Source organism: Symphodus melops, assembly GCF_947650265.1.
Source record: "Symphodus melops genome assembly, chromosome: 23".
Lineage (NCBI taxonomy): Eukaryota > Metazoa > Chordata > Actinopteri > Labriformes > Labridae > Symphodus > Symphodus melops.
In genome coordinates, this window is record NC_136713.1 from 9,991,288 (window position 1) to 10,016,303 (window position 25,016).

Consider the following 25,016-nt stretch of genomic DNA (forward strand, 5'->3'; position numbering starts at 1 on the left):
GCATTTGCACAGCGATCATATGTGACACATTGCGTGTTGCACCTGACCCGGACACTCCTTTGTCTGCGCCAGTGTCGAGACGTGTGGTGGGAAATGCACCAACAAAACAGATTTCACATCAAGTATTGACAAAGACTCTATGTCCGATCAAGGATCGTTAAAACATAAGTACAGAGTCTGTTTCACTTGATAGCAAAGGCCTGAGATCCCTGCAAACCAGAAGAGAAAATAATGCGGATGCGTGTGTTATACTTGCTTATAAGAAATTATTTTCATTTAATTCCCAGTCAAGGAAAGTTAACATAAAAGATTCTCTTGTGGCCCCTGACAAGGTTTTATTTGAACTATGGACCTGCAATAGAGTAGATAGAGTAATATTATGGACAGAGCTGAACATCATCCTGAATGCCATTACTCCCACCAGGATGCGTTTATAGCTGAGAAAGACGACTTCGACGCGTTTCAGGCTGGAAAAAGGCTCAGTGGGTCAGTGTGTGAGCGGGGTTTCTAAATGGAGCGGAGGGAGCGTGCAGGAGTGAAATAAGATGGAAAAATGCAATCATGCATCCCGGGCCTCTCAAGACTCCTCATGGTACGTCAGCCCCCCCCCCCCCCCCAGCCCCCCTTCTCCTCCTCCTCCACGAGCCATTAGTCACTATCCAGCTCCTGTTAATGTAATTAGATAAAGGATATATGGAGCCTCAGAGCTCGCCGAGACATTTGTCTGCATAATTGCGTCCATGCGGTGGCAGAGGCTAAGAACCCCTGGATTTCCACAAAACACCTCTGGCTCAATAACTCAAGGAAGAAGTGAAGGGGAAGAAGGACGACACAGAGACATTTGGAGCGTTACAGAAAAGATAATCCCCTGAAAATAATCCTTTTCTTTATCTCTTGCTGTTTCCAGGAGGATACAAATCCCTTTTTCAAGCCAATCCAATAAGACAAATCACTGAGGCTCTGTTATCTTATTCCCAAAAAAATGACTCCAACGCTGCAATAAATGAAGAACCCAAGAAGCACTCTTAAGCTAAGGTCATATTTTTAGACACACACACTGCACAAGTCGGTAATAAACCATTAAATGTCATAATCAATCCCCAGCACTTTTGCAGATGGCGGGCAGGTCCCCATGATTCAGACCTTCTGGAGATGTATCCTTGATGCCAAACAAACCCCATCCTTGCATGTTATTAGTGGCTGTAGCAGCTTGTCAGCGAGTGACCTACATATGGAACATGATAAGATCGGGACGTACCGCACACATAGTAAAGAAATCCCACGTTCCCATACACTGGGGAGCGATGACATTCAAATTAGATGTTCCAAAAAGTAAAGCAACTTATCAAAAATTGAACTTTTCCAAAAAAAAAATCTTCTAGGTTTTGATTGATCGATTCTTAATCAAATCCATGAAAATGACAAAAATGCTGAGCAAGTTTCACATGAAACACAAGAAGTTTAAATTTCACATGCAAAAAACCTGCATTTTGACTTTTCCAGCATCAATCCCCATCCCCCCTTTGTCCCGCACCTCTGACCCCAGGCAATTCCTGTCTCCTGTCTGGCATTAACGATGTAGGTGGTTGTGAATTTGGGCAGACCGGAGGGCAGGATGTTCGCCTGATTATCACCCAGTCAAAGACCTACTTCCAGCTCCAGACAGCCTGCCTCCTGCCCCAGATACCTTCCCCGGCGTACGGACAAGCTGGAGGGGATGAAGGGGAGGGAGATATGGTTTGGACCAGGACTCACCGCCAGCAGCTCCAGGAGGGGAACGTTCCGGATCCTCCCGCACACCGACACGACTCCGTGCTCCTCGAACTGGCTCATCCTGCGTCCCGCTCGTTTGACTGCTCGCCCTCCTCTTCTTCCGCTTCGTTCCCCACTTCTGCCCCGGCTGCTTTGCTGGAGTCTCAGCTGCTGCCTGACACTGAGTGTGTGTGTTTGCTTTCGGCGGTGTGTGTGTGTGTGTGTGTGTGTGTTGGAGTGATGATGCAGCAGGCAGCCAAGTGCTTCGTCTGAATACTTCTCTCCTCAGCAAGGCCACATCAGCTCTTGTCAATATTTAACCAGCCAAGTCAGGTTGGATTAAATCACCTGGGCACGACCGAGTGTGGTTTGCTGCCTGGGAAAGCGTGAGGGTGTGTTTTTACGTGTTTATATGTAAAAAAGGTTGTATTTATGCATGCATGTAAAGACCATGTAAAGGATCTGAATTCAGCTCCCAAGTCGGCTGCTTGTACGTCTTTCCGCGGTTCATGCTTTGGTTCAAAACTCACACTTGGTGGCTCATGGCCCATGACTAGTGCAGCAACTCTGGAGATCTAAAGCAATGCATAGACGAACTTGACATTGAATAGAAGGATAACGTGTGTGTTCATGCGGCTGACTGGCAGCCAGTGAAAGGATTCCTTGACATTTGACTCAGGAGCATTGTCCTCATGTCTCGCAGTGAGCGCAAAGCTTCAGTTTCAGATCAAATATGTCGGAGGTCTGATGATCTCTGGCAGGAAAAGCGAGGGTCTTGATCCAGCTGCTTTGTGTTGGACGGCACACTATTTGACGGCGGCGGAAAGGAGGTTCTTGTTTGGGTTAAACTCTTGTGGTCTCGTCTAGCAACTTGGAATGAACACACATGAATTTGTGTTACTTTTGGAGCTTCTTCCAACCCTTGAGCTCCAAAGTTGAAAAAACTGCTCATCTCTGACTAAACAGTCAAGGAATGAAAGGATGGAATATTTTCTTAGATTTCTCTTTACACAAAAGAACAAGTATGAGTTTAACTGAATAGATAAGGATATTTTTTTTGAGAGGGATATACTTTGCAACTATTCAGATAAACCTTCTCCAATTGATTAGGATCATGCAACAAGACAGACGCTGTGGAACGGCTGCTAAACTGGCCTTGTAGTTTTGATGTTGGAAAATGCTGATTTCAAGGTCACCAATGGATTTGAACTATTTCAAAGCACAACACGAACAAATCCAAAGGTGAGAAAATGCTGAGAAAAGCATTTCCATCACCACTTGCTGAAGACGATCACGTCAGAGAAGCAACGCAACTGACCTTTAAAAACTAGGACTCGCATCCTTCAACCATTTGAGAACTAATCCAGTTCATCTCTGATTCAGCCAAAGCTACTGCTGAATGGATAGTTCCCAAATGTTCTGTGCCAAGAAACAGAGCTGTATTTTACAATTACTCATAGTTACCTAAAATGACGCTTAAATTGATTTGGTGGATTAAAAGCTTCATCACACCTGCCTTTGTGTTGGAGGTTTGGTTTGCGTAAGTGCTCAATAGGTAGAGGCAGGACATCACTTTAACACAGATTCCAGTATAGTCATGCCAGGGCTCTATTGTTACTGGTTATCCAAGCATAGATGTGCAATCATCTGTTATTTGACCTACATTATTTGTAGGATTATAAGACTTTATTTCTTCAAAGTTTAATGACAAGGTGATTCCCATTAAGTTAAACAAATACAAATACTCAAGCTTTTCTTCTTATGCACGTGATGTAACAACGATTGTGTGCAGCAGAAATAAAACACAAACATAACACTATCAAAGAATACACATCGAACTTTCAGGGACTGCTGACAAAGTCTTCCTTAACTATCCACCAAAATCCATTTCTTACATTTCTGAGGTTCAACAAGGCATCAAGACTTTGCTCTAATACCTGTTTTACTGGGAGTTCAAGTAGGTTTCTCTGAGACGTAATAACATAGTTGACATTAGACCCAGAAAAAACTATTTTCTAGTATGGTTTTTAGGTTTACTGTAAATCTCGCACCAAAACCAGAACTGAACAAACCAATGGGAAGATTCAAACGAAAAATAAGTTCTGTTGAAGATATTCTTTCCCATCTTCAAATGTGGAATGATGGAATACTTGACTCAATTTCTTAAAAATTACTCAAATAGATTAAAAAACTGAACGCTTGATAAAATACTTTAAAAAAAACTTCCTTTCAGACCAAAGACTGCAGCTTCAACTCTTCCAACCTATAACATCCCACTGTACAAACCCCCATATATCACATCCACATTGGCATAATGCATAGCAGCATGCCTTGAATATGATTGTTTTGCTCCCACTGACCTACATACTGTAACAAGTGTTTAGCCCTGCAGAAAATTGAGCCTATGGCCTGTGGCTATCACTGTGATTGATGGGACTTGAGTGGCAGGTGGTGCTCCTGCTCAGATGGAGATTACAAACTCATCAGTCAGCAGGCGCCTGGGCGAGCCTCGCTGAGGAATTTATGACATCAGACACACAGTACCTTCACACCGGTCAGGTTATGTGAAGCGGGCTGAGGTGATGCAGGTGTAAAAATCAGCGCCCTGCCCTGAAAGCATTCCAGCAGGTGAGTAATGGTTTTCCATCAAAGCAGGTCCCGCCTGGTCATGAGAACTTTATGAAGTGGAAAATGACATTGGTATCTACTGTGCAAGACAATTGTTTCTTCACTTACAGTTTTAAGATGAATTGTTGGATTAACACTAAAGCCACCAGTCACCAGTTTGGGAATTAAACCATTAAAGAAAAACAATTAACCAGCCTATTCAGGAACTATAATGAAAAATCTGTCACTAAAATGAGCAAACATGCCTTCGTAATAAAGACAGAGTTTTTAAAAAATCATTGAAAAAGGCTTCATTCGTCAGTGTTTGGGACACTAATGCCCATATAATGATTTTGCTCTGGAGACAATCAGAAAATGTAATCTAGGTCAAAATAATGGTCTGATTTGGTAATACAGCCAATGCAAATGGATTCCTCCATTTGTCCAAGCTTTAATTAGATAAATGTAAAAACAACATCAATATAATATAACAAATTAAAGGTAACAATTGTGGTTTGGACAGCTGCATCTGGAGGTAGAAATTACTGAATGATTGGATCACTTATTAAGTTATTTGCAAATTAAAGGGAGCTGAAATGCCAAAGTCTGCATCGACTGATTCAAGAATGTGCTGAGTGAAAATTAAACCACGTTCCAACCCCCGACCTTTTTAGATTTAACCTCCAACCCTTTGAAAACAAAGAGGTCACCAGGTGCGAGGAAGCACCGCTCCTCAATGTGAACACCTGATTGAAACTTACCATACCAGCAGGACCAGTATGGGTGACACAATCTATTTTGCCCCATAATGAGGCTCACAGTCCTCTGGCCAGAACATGTGTGGAAAAAACCCTACATTTAAAACCACTTTAAGCATAAATCACAAACGCACAAACACACATTTTGTTGTCATCAATCAAACCTACAGCAAAACAAACAAGCAAGGCCTTGAGCACTTACAGGGCATCATATATCAAATGTTAGTTTTCAAGTGGTTTCTGTATGTATTTACACAGTGGTGGAAGTTTATGTGGAAACATGTAAATACAACAAAGATTGGCCAACAAGGGATCCTGGGATCATAGTGGAACTTCCCAGAACACCAACCCACAAAATCCACACGGAGGATAAAGCTGAGATCACACTTTAAGATTATGGAAGTCACAAAGAGAACAAAGACGCCAACTTACATGTTTAGATGCCAATAAACAAAATCTCTCGAAGCTGTATGATGGGCAATGACATCATGGTTACTGTTGTGTCTAATATGAAGCATATGTATGGATTATGTACAATGTAAGCGGCCATGTTCAGTATTGGTTACTCAGTTCGGTTTGTGTGAATACAAGTGCGGAGACAGCTTATTGTGTCAAAAACAAACTCCAGTCAAGACAACGTCGCCCAAAGGACGTTAAAAACTGAAATAGATAATTACAACTAGATCATAATGACATTAACATCATATATATACTATTTTCCCATGATCTTAGAGTTTTGAGACCATTGTCTGACATGTTTCTGCTCTGTGATGTCCATTGAGTAATTGTAGTTACAAGAAGACATGTCTAAAATAAACTGAGAAAGTAATGAAAGCAATCATTGTTTTAGCCAAAAACACAAAGCAAAGCAATCTCTATGTGTGCCCCTGCTTCATAAAACCCTCAAAGACAAACATTCTTATCAGTGAACCAAACAACAAGCCTGCTCCCCCTCATGTTGTCAGCTCTGGTGTGGCATGAAAGAGCCGTCTCAGATCCCAGCAGAGGATTTGGCTTTGGGCCTGATGAGGAGGATGTGATCACAGGCCGGCTTCTGTGCTGAAGAAAACACAGGATGAGGCCTTAGCTTTTTCCACCTTCTGCCTCTCACACCCACACATGGTCTTCCAGGATTCAAAGAGGGATCCTGTCACACCCCAGCTGCAAGGTGAGGAGGTGGGCTTCCCTGGTGCAGACAGAAGCAGCCCCTCCTTGTACACTGGGGTTCCTAATCTGCACGTCCAATCCTGTTAGCCACCCTCTGCCAGTTCTGCCTTGTTCAAACCCAAAACTGCAGTGCCAACGCTGGATCCAAACATGGTTCCTCATCTGCATACGATAAGCAAACATCCCTTGAGATAGAGATTCCAGGCCAGGTGGACGGGGTTAACACCTAATAATAAGCTCTGCTGGGCTTGGATCATATAACATTTTTTTGTTGAGACAGGCCTTTGTTTCAGCTCAGTCAACCCAAACATTACTTTAATTTCAGTGGGAAAGGAGTAATGTGTTTCTTTATGTCCTTGTCAGCTTACTTTTGCAAATTAACGACAAAAAAAAAAGAAATCGTGCATTGATTTGTTCAACATCACCTTAATATGGCTACTCCAAGAAAACGAGATGCAAATAAAAAAAGTAACGTGCTACCATTAATGTCATTTGTAGGATTACTTGCTCGTGATAAACTTAGCTTAAACCTCTCAGAAAGCCACTAAAGTAGTACTTACAGTGCCAACCTAGAGCCAGTTCAATTTAGTCATATCCAGACTGACTGAATTTAATTCCAATATGACCTAAACGATATTCATTTGTTGGTATTGTAAAAGTCAAACTCCTTCAAGAGATCCCATGGCAAATTGGTGAATGGCGCCACATGCTTCAGTCATTTCCTTGTTTTTGTTGTGCGGTTAAAATAATTCATTACCACATTATAAAAGCAAGGCATTAACATTCAGAATGTTACCAGACATTTCTCTTAAACGCTTGGACTTTGCTTTAATCGGTGGCGCTGTTTAACCAATGCTTTTGATTATAAAGTCGTTTTCATGGCTGGTTTAATGAAAAGCTTGATTTCACAACCATTTACACACCCTTTCTCTTTCTATCACATATGTCTTACAAATTGGCAAATAAAAGGATCATAATATTTGGTTGAAAACTTGAATCCTCAGCACTTATTATCCTTAACATCATTGTTGTTCTGTTCTATCTAATATGTTGTTTATTATTGGCACATTTTTTTCAGTATTGTATAATCTAATCAAACTGTATTGATGTTGTTAGATAAGTATAAAACTGGCATTAAAAGCCTCATTCTTCTGGAAATGTATATTTACCCAATTTCTCCTTGTATTTGAGCAAAACAACAAATTTACTCTTTAACTGTCAGACTTTGTCATCTTGATTAACTTCCCTTTGAGCATGTGTTGTAGAGTGTTTGATGCTGTGTGGAGATAATGCTGGCAGATAAAGAGAGGACTGTCTTTTTCCTTTCTGGTACCCGCAGACTTCGGCCTCTCAAAGAGCCTCTGTGTTCCTGGCACCGGGGCTCTTTTTTTGCAGGAAACCACAGGGTGAATGGAGTTTGGTGCAACGCGAGGATGTTTGGGGAACAGCGCATGTGACTGGAACTGCACAAGGCCCCTGGTAGAAACTTTCATATTCACTAGTTGATTGGAAGGAAAGGACTGGAATTGGCCCCTCGACGGGCACAATGGACTCATTGGACAAGGGAGAATGCACGTCCAATTAGAAGATCTGGTACAGAGCTCACTGTCCCTCACAACAAAGTAAAAACATTTGGATCAGTTGGATAAGAACGATAAGCTTCTCGTTTTATTTCAAGCCTGATTATTACTGGTATTTGATTGAGTGAGAAGTCGTGAAGAGCGTTTAAAATCCACCTTGAATTTATGCCCTCCCACATATCATTACTGCCGCATGAAATGTACATGCAACTTGTGGCATGGGTCAGAGATTTCAGCACACATTAGTGCACATCAGTATTTCATTGGCAGGCAGAGGAGATGGTTCACATGCTAAGCTGACAACAAGCAGGTCAATTGGAATGCTTGGCTCATTATCACCCAGAGCTAAACGTGGGATCCTCTCACTTTACTCCTCCTGAATTCAATCTAATACAACTCAAATCAAATTCCCTGCAATTGGATGGATCATTTTCTGGCTTTGACTATTTTCCAAATGTTTGTTCTTGAGAGAGCAGAGGGAGCATTTAACCCCCCAGGACTTGATGCTGAGATCCATCAAATATGATATAATTATCCCTATAAAAAACAGACTAGGTATTAACTGGGGACTGCCAAATCTCATTACTTGGAGGTTGGAAAAACAGACGAGTGGCTCTTATCAAAACAGTCCCGACAATTATTAAACCAATTTAACAAGCGAGTGGAGGCCACTTAGTCTTATCCATAGTGTGTGGTTGGATATGGGGGAAGCTGTTAAGTTTCTATGGAACATTGTAATCACTCCTCATGGAGCTTATAAGTACCGTACATAAGAGAGGAGACTGTTCCCATGAGAGGAGTAAAAGCTCCGGAAAGTCAGCAAGTGTCCCAGAGTTTTCTGGGTTCCCACACCCTGCGGCCCCGTGGCTACCCACGCGGTGATCCCAGGTATGCATGGTATGTCACCTGCACAGCGAGGGAGCTGACAGAGGCCTGGCTGGAGGCTGGTACACCCCTGCTGAGGAACTTTATTTGAAAGATGAAGTGTGGCAGTGCTTCGGGGGAACGTAGAGACGAAGTGTACTTCTCTTTAAGTGGCTCCCATCCAACCCCCCCCCCCCCCCCCCCCCCCCCCCCCCCCAATCTGTAACAGCCTCATAACTGCACAGATCCTCAAGGATCAAGATGACACACCAAGCAGGCACTGGTTGCTTTAACTTCAGAGTCCTGATCTGCACATGGCGTGAGAACGGGGCCCGCACTGATGCAGCATTGTCAGTAGATTTCTAATGTATAATTATACTCAATTAGTTTGAGCTGCTCAGTAATAATATCAAACCTCTTCATTTGTCTCTCTGACGATGTGGGAGCCAATCAGATTAGAATGAGCTTTCTTTCCAATCCTGCTTCAGGGTCTGCTCCCCTGCTTGGTTTTATTTCTCTATTCTGCATTGTAACAAGCAGCAGTAATGATCTGCTGGAGGAGAAGGAGAAGAAGAAGGAGGAAATCCAGTTTTAGCAAGCGGACTCCATGCTGGCTCACCATCTAATTCATTTGCAATTAAATTTAGCATTAAACCAAACTAATTTGTCTGTTTTGGAGCATGTTCCTGGTACAAATTTATTGCTTTGCTTGGTCCAGTGAAACAAGTTGCAGCCTGTTATAACAGCATGGCAGCAAATCAACTTTATACAAGGAGGAGGCTCAACAAAAGCCAGGGGGATTTAACTAAACCCAAACACACAGACAAACAGGAAAGCACTGCCACATGCTGCTTGTGAGATACAACTCACGACTACACAACGAGCGTTTAATCAGTAATGTGGAGCACTTGCTTATTAACCCTCCCCTGCAGAGTGTATTCAATTTGGCCTTTTGTTATCAATTATCTCTGAGCATGATTGCACCGCTGCACACATTATAAATGTTGGCAAGGAAAAGGGTGTGGATGATGAAAACAAGGAGTCGCTGTCACTGAATTTGGCATCCTTGGGTTTGATAAGTGATACTTCACGGTGTGAGAAAACGCATTGGACATCACGTCTTCGGAAAGGGGCACGTGACGCTCTATTGACGGATGGAAATGAGATAGGACGGAATGAGAAATGAGCGGGGGGCATGTCAAAGCTAAGAAGGCTGGGAAATTTAAGAATAAGAAGAATCCAGTGGTTGACATGATACTCACCAAATGCCATTTCAACCAGCAATTCCCAAACCTGAATTTGCAAACATGTAGAATTGATTTAAGGTCATTAAGCATTACATCAGAGGTGCTTTTCAGCTTGTTTAAAGAGGCCTCCATCTGTTGCATCAACTTCGCCCAATCCAACATCAAAGCCAGGTGCAGAAAGGTGTGAGAACAGGCAGAGCACCAAAGGCTGGTCACCAACACAGCATAAACCATTATTACACAGTTAACAATGGAGGATTAAATCAAAAACATGACTGACTGAATCAAATATGTTCAAATTTCACCCAACCTCTGGTGATACAGTTTGTTATGACTCCACTAGCTTAGAAACCCACACTGCAGTTTGCAGATGCATCCAAAACAAATGTATGAAAAGTTATTCAGAGACACATTCAAATCATTTTGCAACACAGATTGGAAGATTGTCTCTCCTGTTCAGCCGTAGTTATCAATCGAAATGTAAACTGAATCCTCTATAACTGCTTCCACTATAGAGCATAGACCCCTGACAGAGCGCCTGCCATGACCTAGTTAAAGCTGGTTGGCAGCAGCTAGCAACAGCTCACAGACCGTCCACGGCCATCGGGCTCACCGTGCACGTCCCTGCATGACGAGGAGCATCTCATCCGCGTGCAACATCAAATGATAAAAATAAATAGAGGCATAGAATCAACCCAGCAACACTGCTGTTATGTAATGCAAATGGTGCCCCAGTTACTTGAGCTGTTTCTGATGCTAGTCTGGGCCATTCATGTGCTACATAACCTGACGCAGATTACACAGTTCAAGCCAACCTTTTTCCTGTTTCACTGTGTAGAACGACAGCAATAAAAAGCAGATAAGGGTAACTTAGACTACACCTCATTGAGGAGCACTTTGGATGTATCAAACACTTGGGAATGTTGAAGAAGATATGAAGCTAATTATGTATCTGATTGAAGCCAGGAGACCAGAGCAGCTTTTCAGTGAACACCCAGGATTATTCCCTTAAACCTAGCCTGCATACATTGAGAAACATATGCTAGCACAATGCATTATGCATATGGAAAGTAGTGGTCCTGACTGACATTCAAGCCCCATGTTCACCATATTACACATAGACCATTGATGGGAGTTCTGTATGAAGCCATGCCATGCAATCCATCCGAAGAAGGGCAGACATAAATATTTTACCTAGAGTTCGGCTGACATATGGTATTTAGTTTGGAGGTTTGTGTGCTAGTGTGAGCTGAAAATCTGTCAGAGGCATCCCCAGTGGACGTTTACTCTTCAGTTCATCATCCTAACAAGCTGTGAGAGGCCTAAAAAGGTGTGAAAGCAACAAAAACAAGGTCGACCGCTTCCTGGATGAGGGTAATCTGCTGTAAAAATGATGACAACCGTGCGACGAAATCAAATTAGCACTATTATGTTGAAACACTACATCACTTAGAGGGTCATGAGTCCAGGTCATATGCTGTGTTTTGAAAAGTGTGTTGTAGCAACATATCTGTCGTGAACATCCTGAGTCAACATGCATTTTGTAACTGAGTTGAAACTAAATTAGGGGTAAATCTTTTTTCTTTGGAATCTTATAATCAAAAACAACAGTACAGATCAGCTGGAGTGCAGAAACAATGGAATTCCCACAGTAATTAAACAGGTTCACTCGCGACAGCGCGAGATATACGATGTGTTTGAAAACTGTATATAATCCTTATCAACACATTAACATGTAAACACTTGTTTTTCTTCACCGTCAAAACAGTTTTTTATTCTGAAAATAAACTGGGGGTTATAATGTTGTATCAGTCTGACTTCGCATCCCGTTTGTTCTTTTCTGTGCTAAATTGATGCGTTGTGCTACAGCATCCGGCTAAAATAGAAGCCTTGCATATCTGCTTCGGAGGGCTCCGGACTGCCGGAGCAGAGACAGAGCTGAGACGTAGCGCATCGGACCCAATGGAAGCACACACATACACTGAATAAAGCTCCACTGCTGGAACGGAGAGGATCGGACACGGATCTGGTGGAACTAAGGGGTTACACTTGTGATTAGACTGACAAAATCTTGACTTGGTACGGTTCTTATCAACCGGGTGGGCCTGGTTTGCAGGTGGCACTGAGGGAAACCCCCAACCTGGACATGCGCTCATGCCTTTCGTCTAACGGAAAGAAAGAATCCGCCTCTTGTGTTTTCTCAGATGCCTGAAAAAATAAATGTATCTGAGGCTCATATCCTCCCAGGAAAAGGAGTGTTTACAGGGCTTAGTCGGTTTATCTGTGCCAGTGTCAGCAGGGCCACAAGGGCCTGAGACATCATGTCCCACTATCAGCACTGAAAGGCTGAAGACCCAAGTTTAGATTAGGGACAAACTCGGTGGCCTTGATGGAATGGTGGAAATGAGGGTTTATAGGATACATGGGGAATAACCATTAAAAAACAGTATTTGCATGTCCTTAAATGGCTGAAATTTAAGTTTATATATCCTCCCTGGTTAACAAGAAACGCAAACTTAACTGGAGTCTAACAGGATCACTAACTTTTTCTTCAACTTTTAAACAAATTTTCTGCACCAATAGAGAAGCAGCTTGTACTTTTCACGGTTGCTCGTGCCACGGACTAAAAATCTGCACACTGCCACCAGATCTACGCTGGACCTTTTCCAAAATGCTTTGGGCTTCCTCATGTCCCACTATTTAAGAAAAAAAAAATCATCCCCCTTATGCCCCTGCCGCCGCAAGTGGACATAAATCACTGAAGGAGGAAAAAGTGTGGATGGAAAGGGAAAATAAGACAAAAGTGTGGAGTTATGTAAAGATGCACGAGCAGAGAGAAGGGGAGCAAGCGAAAGAAATAAGTGCACAGCAGAGAGAAAGACGCAGAAAGAAAGAGAGAAAAAAGGAAAGCACAGGGGGTATATGCATGCATGGATAGTCCAGTGGACAAATATGAGCATGTTGAATCACAAGCCCATATCACAAATATGACCTACTTTCACTCTATCAGTAAATCAGGTCGCCGTGTATCCAATTAAAGCAATTAAAAGCCACAGTAAATCCTCTATCAAGCAGTTACTAATAATGATAGTGATATGATGCTGTCGGAAAGCCTTTTATGAATCACACAGTCTGCGTCAGATAATAAACAACAAACACAGTCACATCACAAAGCACGCCATCGTCCACTGTTCCAGGAAGTTACACATTCACAAAGCTGATACCAGTGTGGATAAATTAAACAGTATGCCAAGTGTGTCTCTCCACTCCTCCTTCTGGATTCACTCTCATGTCGAGGTTTGAGAAAGACATGATGGACAGACTTAAAGTCTACTCAACAAACCAATGATTTTTTAAATGAGTAGACACATAATTGATGTTCGGAGGATTTTTGGATGCATATTTATGATTAAGCGTCTTGGTTCAACATCAAGAAAGCCAGTGATAGTCTTCCTTTTAGTTGGTATGGTAACACGTCTCTTTAGGAGAAACGACCATGGACTTGTGCATGGAAAGGGAATATTTGGAAAAGGACTGTTTATGGGTGTTGAGGGGTTTTTTTGCATTAAATTGTACAAAAAGGAAATCGGGCCTAACGCTAACACTACTGCTGGATATAAAGATACTTTATGGGAAAAAAACAGATCCTTACATCAAGGCAGCACTTTTAGTTTCCCTTTGTCAGCAGTGGATTCAGATAGGTCAGCGGAAAGCCATAAAGTCAGCCGGGTCAAGTCAATAAAGTATGTCGACATCATTCGGCTCCTTTAAAGCCTCATTGGGATCATCAAATTGCACCATAAACAGCAAAATGCAGCTTTAACTGTTTGTTTCTGATCAGTTTTATCGTGTTAAGAATAAGCTTTGAAGATGAACTCCCTTCAAATTAGTCGCACTGTACGACTGCTCTATTTAACTATTTCATCTGCAGCAAATGTGCCCCTGATGACTAAAGCATTTCCTGCATCAAAATGCTATTTAAAGACTGTTAATTTGTTTTTTCCTGTGCAGTGACTGTACTGTATGCACTGAGGGGGAATTAAGCTTCTCCTCCGCAGACACAACACAGCGTCGTGCTAGATGGCTGCACTTGACATTCCAAAGAGGCACTTGCTGGCAGATTCACCTTCAGTTAACCCTGAGCCAAAACAAGTTTCCACTTCTGTGATTCGCAAGAACCACGCGGAATAACAGATAAGCCTGTCAATCAACCGGCGGCCACAATGAGTGAGTCTCCCAAACAGTCATGGGAGGCTTTTTTCCCCTCCCTGCTGCTTGACACATGGATGTGCATGTGCTGTAATTTTACTCTCAGGGCATGTGTGACATTTCTTTTCTTTGCATATTCTTTGTAATTGCTGGACTACAAAAACAATGTACAGTTTAATCACAAGAGGTTATCTTTCTGCTTTTAAATACTCAATATATAGACATTTTCTGGAGGAAATATTGTGCAGGAATTGAAGTATTTTTCAGCCCTCAGTAGGCACACAAATAAACCAATGTTTCCCTTTTTGAAAGTACATGAAAAGCAGCGAGATAGATACACAAGTAACTTTGCTGCCATAATAATACCACATACATGGAGCAAATTGGCAAAAATGTGACGATGAGATATCAGGCTAAAGTTACAAGAGACGAAAGATTCCTAAACATTTCCCATTGAAGAAGAAGTGCACAGTGAAGCAACAGACAATTTAAACTCAATTAGAGCATTTCACAATGTTTACGGACGAAGTGACCATCGAAGAGATAAACGTGTTGGGAGTTGACTTACCGGCACGCTGCTGTCAAGTGACAATCTCTTTAATGGCTCTCTCCTATCCAGGTGTCTGTTCATGCTTCCTCTGCCCGGCAGCGATCCACACACCTGGGAAGCCCTGAAGGGAGGGAAAAGGGGGAGGAGAGGAGAGAGAGAAAGTCAACAAAGGATAGCGATATCCGGTAGTTCACGTTTCAGCTGTTACAAAGGGCTTTCACCTTTTACAAGAGACCAAAGTCCAAGTTGAGAGTCAGCAGCAGCTTTTCTTCTCATGTTGCAACTTTGTACCTTTCTTGCAGTTTCTATTCCTTTCCCTGAAATTCGAGCCAGAACAAGAGAGGAAATGTGGACTTCTCCGAAGGCCTGACGTGACGCTGGTATCACAGAGCTCCAGGCCACATCTCAGCCAGGCTTCCCGCCCTCCGACCCTAGCCCAAAACCCCTTCAGCTACAGCCTCTTTTTGTTTTTCTAGGCCTCTCCAAACAGAGCTGGGAACCAGTCCGACCTGGCTGAGGCCACAGCAGAAGATAAACACTTTACTTCACGCATACTACTCCCTTACAATGAGCCGGGGCTCTTTACGCGCACTGTTGTCGTGCACAGAGAAAGCTCCCAACTTCCTCATTAGCGTGGACAGGGTCAAAGGTCAGCTGATGGACGCCTTCAGGGTGAGAGACCCTGATGGTCCTATGCGACCTGTGATGCCATATGCATGTATGTGTGGATACATCCTGGGTGGGTCTTCCGTAACAAAGACAAAGAGAGCGTATGTGCATCCATGTACAGCTTTAACCACACTACTGCAGAGCCACCAGTCTTGTATTTGAAAAATGTAGGGACTAAATTCAAGTGCTGACCCTTCTGCCTTGTTGTATTATGTCTAAGAGTCTGAAGAAAATGAGTTGGTAAATGTAGTGTTTGACAGGTGTGTATGTGATCTTCCAGTATGTGATCATGGCAGACTAAAGTTGGCGGGGCAGGCGATAAAACACAAACAGGCAAGAACTTATGAAATAAACTAAAGGACGAAACTCAACAACAACACAAGCTAAGACCACACTAACATAATTGTTAGTTCCGAACGAATGTCCCAAAGCGCTACGATAGGATGACATGATGCCATGTCATATGATGCGATGCGCTTTATTCCCTCCTGTGAGCTGAAGCTCCACTGATGTCAGAACCTTACTTCTGCACATTTTTGCTCAGTTCAGAAAGAGGCCAAATTGTCTGCATCCTCGCCACACAAACCTACTTCTGCAACCAAACTTCCCCAAAGAGCCTGTTTTTTTTTTTGTTTTTTTTTAATGCATCTGCTGCGGGTTATATCAGTTTCACCCTGTCTGAACCTTCAACGGCATGACTGCACGTGTCAAACATCTCCACACATCAACATGACACATGCCATACTCTGCCAGTCTGGTAAGTCCAAACCTATCGACATGAAGGGGCAAAACATCAGCATGCATTCATGATCAGGCACTACACTTTCATCCAGAACCGATACTGACACAGGCTCCTTCTGCCCTGTTTCTGCATACCCTTGGGTTATCTTGCAGCTTCCTTGCTTAATCAGTGAGCAGGATGTGAAATTCAGTGTCTTTAATGACACAGAAAACATCAGAGTGGCTTATGTTCTGGATAAACATGCAAGTGTATCGCATCAGATCAAATACTCTCAGCTATGTTTAGGTTACATTTCACTTTGGTCCCTTTCCGCTGGAGATTAGTCGAGGAAGTAAAGCCCACTGGATGCAGAGATAGGAGGCAGTTATAGGAAATTGGGAGTAAATGATTAAAATGGATTATAGCACTGTGTCTGATTACCCGGGGCAGATGTAAAAGAACACTGACACCATTTTCCTCAGGGTGTAGAGAGTGTGCGAGGGATGAGGTAGCGGATGATTCGGATGCGATAAGGATTAGGCAAACACTATAAAGGCAGATATCAGGGACATTCAGATAAAGGCAGAGGGAAATCCCTAACCTCTGACGGTCGAACAAAACAAAAAAAAAACATTTTTTAAAGGTTGCCAATCTGCAACAATTTCCATCAATGACACTAATGTTTCATTTTAAAGTTGCAGAAGAGAGAAAACAAAGCACTTCTACCCCACTAGCTTGCTAAAAGACAGTTAGCCAAATAGCTAAGCTAAGGGGACGCAGCATTTAAAGTGTGTTTTTGTATTTCTGATGCTGTCCGCAAGCTTCACTTTTTACTACTCTGGAGGCTTTAGTCACAGTAGTAAATGATGTGTCAAAGCTAATGTGCGACAGAAAGTTTCTCTCCCTCGGTCTCTCTGGCTCTCCATCTTCCTAAAGGTCAAAGAGGCTAGCCAAAGGTCAACCGTGCAGAATCACAGGTCAAAGGTCAACCAAGTAAAATACAGTGGATTAACATTTCACCCTGCTAGTGACGCATACATTAATCACTGTAACTGCACAGGATTGAAGTTTTGTTTTCTGCTTTATGTTGCCGTTTAGATGCTTCTGTGCTGATGCTGCAGTACTTTCTACAGTCACACTTCCAATTGATCTGTGTGTAGTCGTCCAAGCTATATAAAGACATGTTTTCTGTGGCTTTTTACTCCTTTTGAAAGAATACAATACAATACAATAGAATACAGTATTCTTTGAAAAGGCTTACAGTTAGCACTTTCATAATTAGCACAGCTGACTCATTAAAATGCTTTTTTTGTCTACTTTTATGGTGGTCTTAACGCTTTCCTGCCACCGCAATCCATTCAGCACAGTCCTCCCTCCATCCAGATTCCTCATGATTTACACCAAAAGCAATTACAGATATGTTAAACCAGTTTTGTTGTTGACCTACGCTGAGTGACACGCGTCGACGCCTATAGTCTACACGGCCCCCAGCCAGCCGTCCATCCAGTCAGAGAGCCGGGCAGTGGGGTGGAAAGGATATAATCAAAGGAGGCCAGGAGGACGCTGACATCTGGGAGTCTTTGTGCTATAGGCCTAATTAGATGCTCGTGTGAAGGGAGGAGGCGCTATGGGAGAGTGTGTGTCAATGTGGTTTGTGTGTTTGAGGTGGGACGGTTGTAGCGCTGGTTGGGCGCTTGTGTGTGTGTGTGTGTGTGTGTGTGTGTGTGTGTGTGTGTGTGTGTGTGTGTGTGTGTGTTGGGGGGGAGTTGCTTTCCTTTTTAACATCTGCTCCAGGAACAAGGGAGGACCCAGCTGAGGTCAGGGAGCCGCAGACAGCTCCAAACTACAACAGGGATAATGTGAGGGGATAACAGCTTAATGATAACACTTAAACCCATTGAGAGATCGCCCCACTGAAAACAGACCGTGAGCCTGGTGGATAAATGGTGATAATAAGCAAAGATTGTCCATGAATATGGATTGTCATGGCTCAGATTTGACACTGTTCCTTTGTAAGCTGGGAAGAATTAGACAGCTGTGCATTTAGTCCGATCGGATCCTCATTTTGGTACTTCATCTTCATTTTTCCTAGCCTAAAAAATACTGTAAAGCTTTGTGAAGGAACACTGTTGCTCTCCACCCTCTGGCTTTTGACCTCAAAGTGCTACAGAAACCACACACTTCCACAAGTGACAATACAGCCTTATGTACCCAATACAGTAAAGTATTCACCAATGCTTTTTCTCGCCCTACTGTGCAAGAAGTCTTTGTCCCTGTGAGTTCAAACACAGATATAAAGTGGCTTAAACTTTGCCCCTTTCCTCACAAAACAAAACCATTCATTCAGGAATAACTAAAGTGGAATTCACAATAACAAAAACGCCCTACATTTGCTTATTTCATTGTGACTTGATTCAGTCATGGGTTATACATTAAGCTTTACTGAGCAGATAAAATTTGAGTAAATATTTATGCCTCCATCCAGGGAGAGAACGAAGGAGGAAGGACTCAGCAGGAGTTTCGAGGCAGCGTTGTCATGGTGCAGGATTTTACAACTACGATAAGATTCCAGTAAAAAAAATCTAATGATATCAAAAGCCTAGAAACTCAATATTAAGTAATTTCTTGTTTTAATTACCAAGAAATGTGAGAATTTTGCATGCATTAAAATGTTGGTTCTTTTTCAATATTATTGATCATTAAAAGAAGAGACATTGTATCATTCTCAAACATGTTTGTTTGTTTTGACAACCTTAATTTTAGGCTTTTTTTCTCATAAGTGTTCAATTTGCTCAAATGTCTATTATAAAGATTTTAAAAAACTATCCTAGAAAGAAAAGCCTCTCATTTGGATTTTGAGATCAATACCCGACCGCCCCAAATAAGAGCAATGCCAGGAAGTGCCCGGGCCTGAAATTGGATGGTCGGGGGATTGAACATTGATTGGCGCAACCCCTTTGCCCCAGGAACCAATTCATTTTGTCTCCATGCCTTGAATGAAGGAGGGGGAGACAGAAACGGGGTCAACACAGAGGCATCCCCCATGGTACAGAGCCGGGCTCACTCTCTTTTTGGCAAAGAGAATTTATGCACGATTATAATTCGCCCGCTACACTTTGTGGGGGGGGATGTGGGAGGTGACGTTTGTGGGTGTGTAGAGGGGGGGAATGCTATTACTTTCCATTCATTGAGGAGAAAATGGAAGCATGCAAGTGTCTGATGTGGGTTTTATGTGCAGTGAGAGAGAGGGAGAGGTCCATCTGTAATCCTGCAGCACAGATGGTCCAGGCTGATCGGATGTTTTGAGTCCCTCTGCTGGACAGATTGTCTCATCCTGCCTCTGCACATGTTTCTGGAACATTTGGCACCGAGGACTCCAGCTTGGCACGGACTGACATGGAATTACCACGTCTGAGAGCCTCGAACAATAAGCCATATTTTACTCTGCTCTGTTGTTTTTATGCTGTCAGCAAACCGATCATTACGTCTTTTGAATTTTTCCAGTGTCTTCTCATGCATGTTGCCAGTGTTTGAAGCATGCTTGTATTGAAAACAAGTTCACTTTGAAGTATCTATCACATTGGTGTGAAAATGAGCAGCTTTCCGTCAAGGCTAGCAGGTCAAGTTAACAGCTCCTTTGAAATTAATATTGATGCTGCAAATAAGAAAGACTTGATATACACACTGTACTGTAGTTATATAACCTTGATTATGTTCTAGTCGGACAATTTATTTCCTCTAAACGAGGCACAACATGTGCACACCTTTATTGCTACTTAATTGCTACACAAGCTCTTCTTGCGTCTTGCGGGCATTAAAACCTGACTATTAAGGCAAGTGTAGATTTGTGCTATGATGTAAGCTGCTTCATTTGGAATTATCTAACCTGCAGTTCCATATTACAGTCCACAGGTAGGGGCTTTGTCTGGATGTCTGAACACTTATTTGGTTATTTGGTAATGTTTGCAGATTAAAAAAAACAGAGGCCTGGTACTCTGAATAAATAACCCATGTTTCGAAAGTGTTCTAAATACAGAAAGACAAGATTAAATGTAATGTCTTTTTTTCTAACTTTTCTTTTTTTCTAGCTTATAGATGTTTGGTTTTTTTTCGCCAATTGCAAATTTGTTTTTGAGCACATCCTGATTTTCTAACACTAATGAACAAAGCTTCAAAATAGGATAGGACTGCAGAAAAGGCTTCTCTTCAGTCTCCCTTTCTATTTTATTGTCTAAAATGTGCTCTAAAAAATCTGAAGTCAGAAGGAATTTAATTTGCACTAGTATAGGAAGGCTACAATTCATGATTTTTAGGAACTGAACCTGGCAATTTGGGCTTAATAAGTGACTTTAAACTGTCATCGTTACCATAGCAACACCGAATGAGTGAAGGCACAAAGTTTAATCGTGTTTAATCAGTACCAGAAGTAATGGAGCTGCTCACTTCTGTGTGACATGCCGGAGGACTGTGAGGCACTGCGTGGAGACAAATATGTGACACCTAGTTCTGCATTTTTAATCACCTGAGCTGTGTTTATATTCATCATAACACGCTCCAGTTCTGTCTGCTTACATGTTCTCCGCATTCACGTTTTTTCATGTGACAAAGTGACAGAATTTGCAATGGGCCCTCTCTGCAATGCTGCCCCTTTGAAAAGTGTATAATCAATATTTGACTTAGCCTACTTCTTCAATGAAGCCTGTCAAACATGACTGATGCTCCAACCAAACAGCACTCAGAGAGGACTGAAAAGACTGGTTCTCAGATGTGCAAACAGCTAAATTACTTCCGAACCACGATCATGTCAAACAAGATAAAAGGGGGACAATCTACAGACAGAAAAAAGTGTTTCTAAGACAATTTCAGTTAAAAAACTGAACTTGTTTGAGCAGCTTGAATTTATGTTTAGTCAGCAGTGCTAAGCAGGGAATATAATATGGGGGTGGGTTGATAAAGAGGAAAACAATGAGCACAATGTCGTCATCCTGTTCATAAGGGGAGTCCCTGTAATTCCCACAGCTTATCCCACCAGATGCATAGGATGTTTTAATATGTATCCTGGGGAGAGGGAAAAAAAAAAAATCAAACATGCTTCCTGTTGCAAACCAGCGAGCTTTACCAGACAGCCTGACTGTATGCTGACCTCTCTTGAGATAGAGCAACAGGCACAAAACAAAGCTAGACAATGTTACTCCAAAGGTCGAAGGTCAATGCTGCACGCAAAGAGGGGGCAGAGGAATTTTCCAACCATTATCAAAATGCACAACTGTGGCAAAATAATTGTCATACTATGTTTGTTTTATAGGGGAAAATATTCACTCTACCCAAACAGTGAGACCACACAGAACATCTACAAGCATCAGAGAAAATGTTATCACTGTTTTCATATTTAAATGAATGAACATAGGTAATTATCTAGCAGCTATGTCTTGAGATAATAACCAAAGCTTAATGTTTAAACACTTTAATGTTGGCTTTTCAGTGTAATTTTGATACTTTTAGGATTAGCGTGGCTGCAATAATTGAGCAAGTCCTACTGGTAATCTTACTGAATATTTTGCAATACTTGCTGTTTTACTTCATCTAAAAAAAAGTTGTAAATTTGAATTTAGTCAATAAAACTATCTTTGCACAAGCACTGACACTCATTTCATTGCAAACTATCTTACCATACTGTTCAGCCACTTCTCCCAGACTATAAGTGATGGGGAAACTGTTCAGCTTCTTATAATATAAGAAGACAAACAAGCAGGAATCTATACTTACTCAGCGGCAGCCGGATCCTCTCCACTCAAGAGGCCAGTAGCCGGCTCTGTAGATCCCAGACCCTCAGAGGTGTTTTGGTTGGGACGACAACCTGATGATGTGGAATTTCCTTTGATGGCAGCTGAAAACATGCTGTCGTAAATTCCCCTGGAAGCGTTGCAGTCACTGGGGGGGGGGAAGCCACACACAAACACAGTCTCTTTAAACACTATCTGTGCTGGAAGTCTGCAGCAACACCCAGCAAGACTTGTAAATAGAAGAGAGGAAAGGGGGGGAGTGAGGGAGTGAGGGAATGAGGCGGACTGGGGCGGGAGGATAAGGAGAGAGAGGAGAAGTTCCACATTACATCACCAGCAGCTGTTGACAGGCCTGTGTTTATTAACTGACTGCCAGGGCTGGAGGAGTCACACCACATGCCTCGCGCCTTCACACACAACTGCAAAAACGTTAACAAGACAAGACAGTAAGACTGAAACACTTGCTGCATGCAGCTACGTGCAAACGAATTGCAGACACATGTATGCATAAATGCAAAAAAACAAAATTCGCTGTGCTTTGATTGTAAGGAGACACTCTTATTTCTTCCACAGGGTTGGACTTTTTCTGTATCTTGCCGTTTACACTGGCTATGAGACATGCTGACTAGACCAGTAAAGCCGTTTTCCTGACTCAGACACCAGTAACTTTAATGGTATTACTGCAAAGCAAGAGCTGCCCCTGCTGCCTTTGCATTCCTAAAGTGTCTTGGCTTGGCAGAGTCCCTGGCGTCTTAGCTCAGCCTGCACTTCTCTCCCTCCCCTTCTCAATCTTGCTTTCCTTTCTTCCCTCCTCATTTAAATGGAGGCACATGACTCCCATCTTTACTGCCAAGTAGACTTCTTTATGCCGGCCAGGATCCACCAGTGCTCTGCTTTTCATTGGCCTCTCTGCAGGGTACTTCTGCATTCCTAGCTGGCAGCCATCCTCATAGCCCACAAAGCCTAAAGAGGTCAAATCAACCTTATCCCAGATGTCATATTCAGCTTATTTTCTTTTTATAAATCAAAATTAAAAGTGCATTTACTTTAACTTTCATGTCATGTGTCTCGCCTGCTGCCTGGGTGTCAGAGCCCTGCAGCTATAGCATCAGCCACCCACTGTTTGTCATCTCTTCCCACTGTGAACAAATGCCCCGCTTCAGCCCATCTCCGCGCGGCCTCAAATGCAATCGTTTCTCCAGCAACTCCATTCTGTTGTTGCATTCTTCCCGTCTATACTCATGCATTGCAATATTGTTCGCTCACAGACAAAAGGCGGTCAAGTGGGCTGACGACGCTGCAAGAATTTGGAGAAAAGATGTCATACATTTTCCGAGTTGTTTTGAAGATAAACACCAGCCAGACAAATCAGATATTGTCATCCCAGCTCGTCCTTTCATCACCCGAATTCAATTAAACCCAAATGCCAGGAGATAATTGGATAAAAGCAGCATTTTCCTATCACATGTAATGAAGGAGAAGGGTAATAATATCAGGAGGAAGGACCAAGTCATTCCCAACATTTGATAATGGAAATCTGTGATTCTTTAATTGGAAGCTTTTGATGTATTTAGCCTTGAAGAAAAAAGCATGAAAAAGAAAAATATTGCCGGATTAAAATTCATGATAAAAGTGACTGTGATGCAGATACTTTCAGTGTTCATCTGCAAACAATGCAGATGTTAAATCTATAAAGGAGAAAACACAGCTTTTATTTTTGACCCCTGTGACACTGTAAATGTCTTCAAACCCTAGAAATGTGAAATGTGTGACGTTTTTACAGGACTGTCATAAACCTAAATACTTGGCAGGTGCAGTAGCTACCTGAAAACAAGAGAGCCATCATGTCTGCAGGCTCATGCATGTGTTAAGACTTGAGCGCTCTCCTTCACTTGTAATAAGGACAGTTAGAAACCTCTGCTGTTGAACTCATTCATTTAGTGTAACATAAAAACCTATCAGAGCAGGATTCAGGCATGCACATGTTGTATGCACCCAGCTGTGACCACTGCAGTCCTTAGAAAGGACATTATTTTGGCCAAAATCCATGCATGTAAATTGCCGTTTGACTCATCATTTTGGTGTAACGTGAAACCTATGAAAGCAGGAGTCACAGTTAGAGTCACATTTTGGCCCAAAGCTTGACATGTGGTAGTGGTGCCTCGAGACTGCTGCAGGAAGGCAATGAGCCTTCGAACATGCCTCTTGACCTGGGGCGAATCCGGATCCATTCATGGCAAGCGGTCCAACTCTTTCATGTGATGTCACAGGTCAGAGCACTGCAGGGGCACTGAGGAAACGATTGAGAGAGGAAAGCCATATATATTCTGCGGCAGCTCAGAGAGGACGCAAGAAGACAGGTCAGATGTTTAGTATGCACTTGAGGAGTTCCAGTCCTTTACATAGAAACCATGCCTACGCTCAGAGGGGGAAACAGTCCCACCATCCAGGACAAAAACCAAATCCTTGCTAGTTGACACTGATATTACCATCTTCTACACCCACTTTTAACAATGGAAAAAATGACTCCTAGCTGCTAGAAAAAGGACAAATAATAGTCTCATGTATTTTAATTTAATTACATATATTGTGTGTGCTTTCTCATTCAACCTCAACATCTCCCTGTGGATTTCTTGCTGCTACTAGTTGCAAAGACCAGAGCAGTCATAAAGCAGTCAACTCTGCGTCTTTCTGGACTACTTACAGCTCCTTCAGTGTACCTGTGTTATGGAAAGTCTTAAAGCACGGACTGTCTGCTATCAGTGGGACGTTTTGACCCAGACTACTGCTGACATCTGTAATGGAGACACCAGACGATCCCAAAAGATTTTGAGAAATGATGAGACAGAACAAAGAAATGTGACCTTAGCTTTTGACACAAAACTCTGTGAAGTAAGTCACAAACAAACAGTGATGAGGTCCAGAGAATAAACAGTACACATAAAATAACATTCAATTTGGAGATCATTTTTCTACCAGCTCTCCATATGTCCCATGTGAATATTTCGAAGGGGCAGGAAGTGGTTTTAGTGCGTGGCCCACGCTACACTGACATGTTGGAATGCCACTTCAATGTTTTCTGCAGCTGCACTGGGAAGCAAATGATGTC

The 25,016-nt window shown here is 42.4% G+C and overlaps 1 protein-coding gene across 2 annotated transcripts in view; it reads right to left on the minus strand.

Moving 5' to 3' along the window:
* The window catches only part of LOC306818586 (nck-associated protein 5-like), a 146,868-nt gene that overhangs the window by 100,217 nt on the left and 21,635 nt on the right, over positions 1-25,016 (minus strand). The window contains exons 2-3 of one of the 2 annotated variants that reach the window (XM_079336238.1): positions 21,891-22,055; positions 14,753-14,855 (exon numbers count right to left, since the gene is read on the minus strand). In XM_079336238.1, the coding sequence (XP_079192364.1) occupies positions 14,753-14,855; positions 21,891-22,021 (234 nt within the window). In that variant the 5' untranslated portion in view covers positions 22,022-22,055. Of the gene's footprint in view, positions 1-1,755; positions 1,948-14,752; positions 14,856-21,890; positions 22,056-25,016 lie in introns of those variants that run through there. The other variant, XM_079336239.1, reaches the window with a different exon arrangement.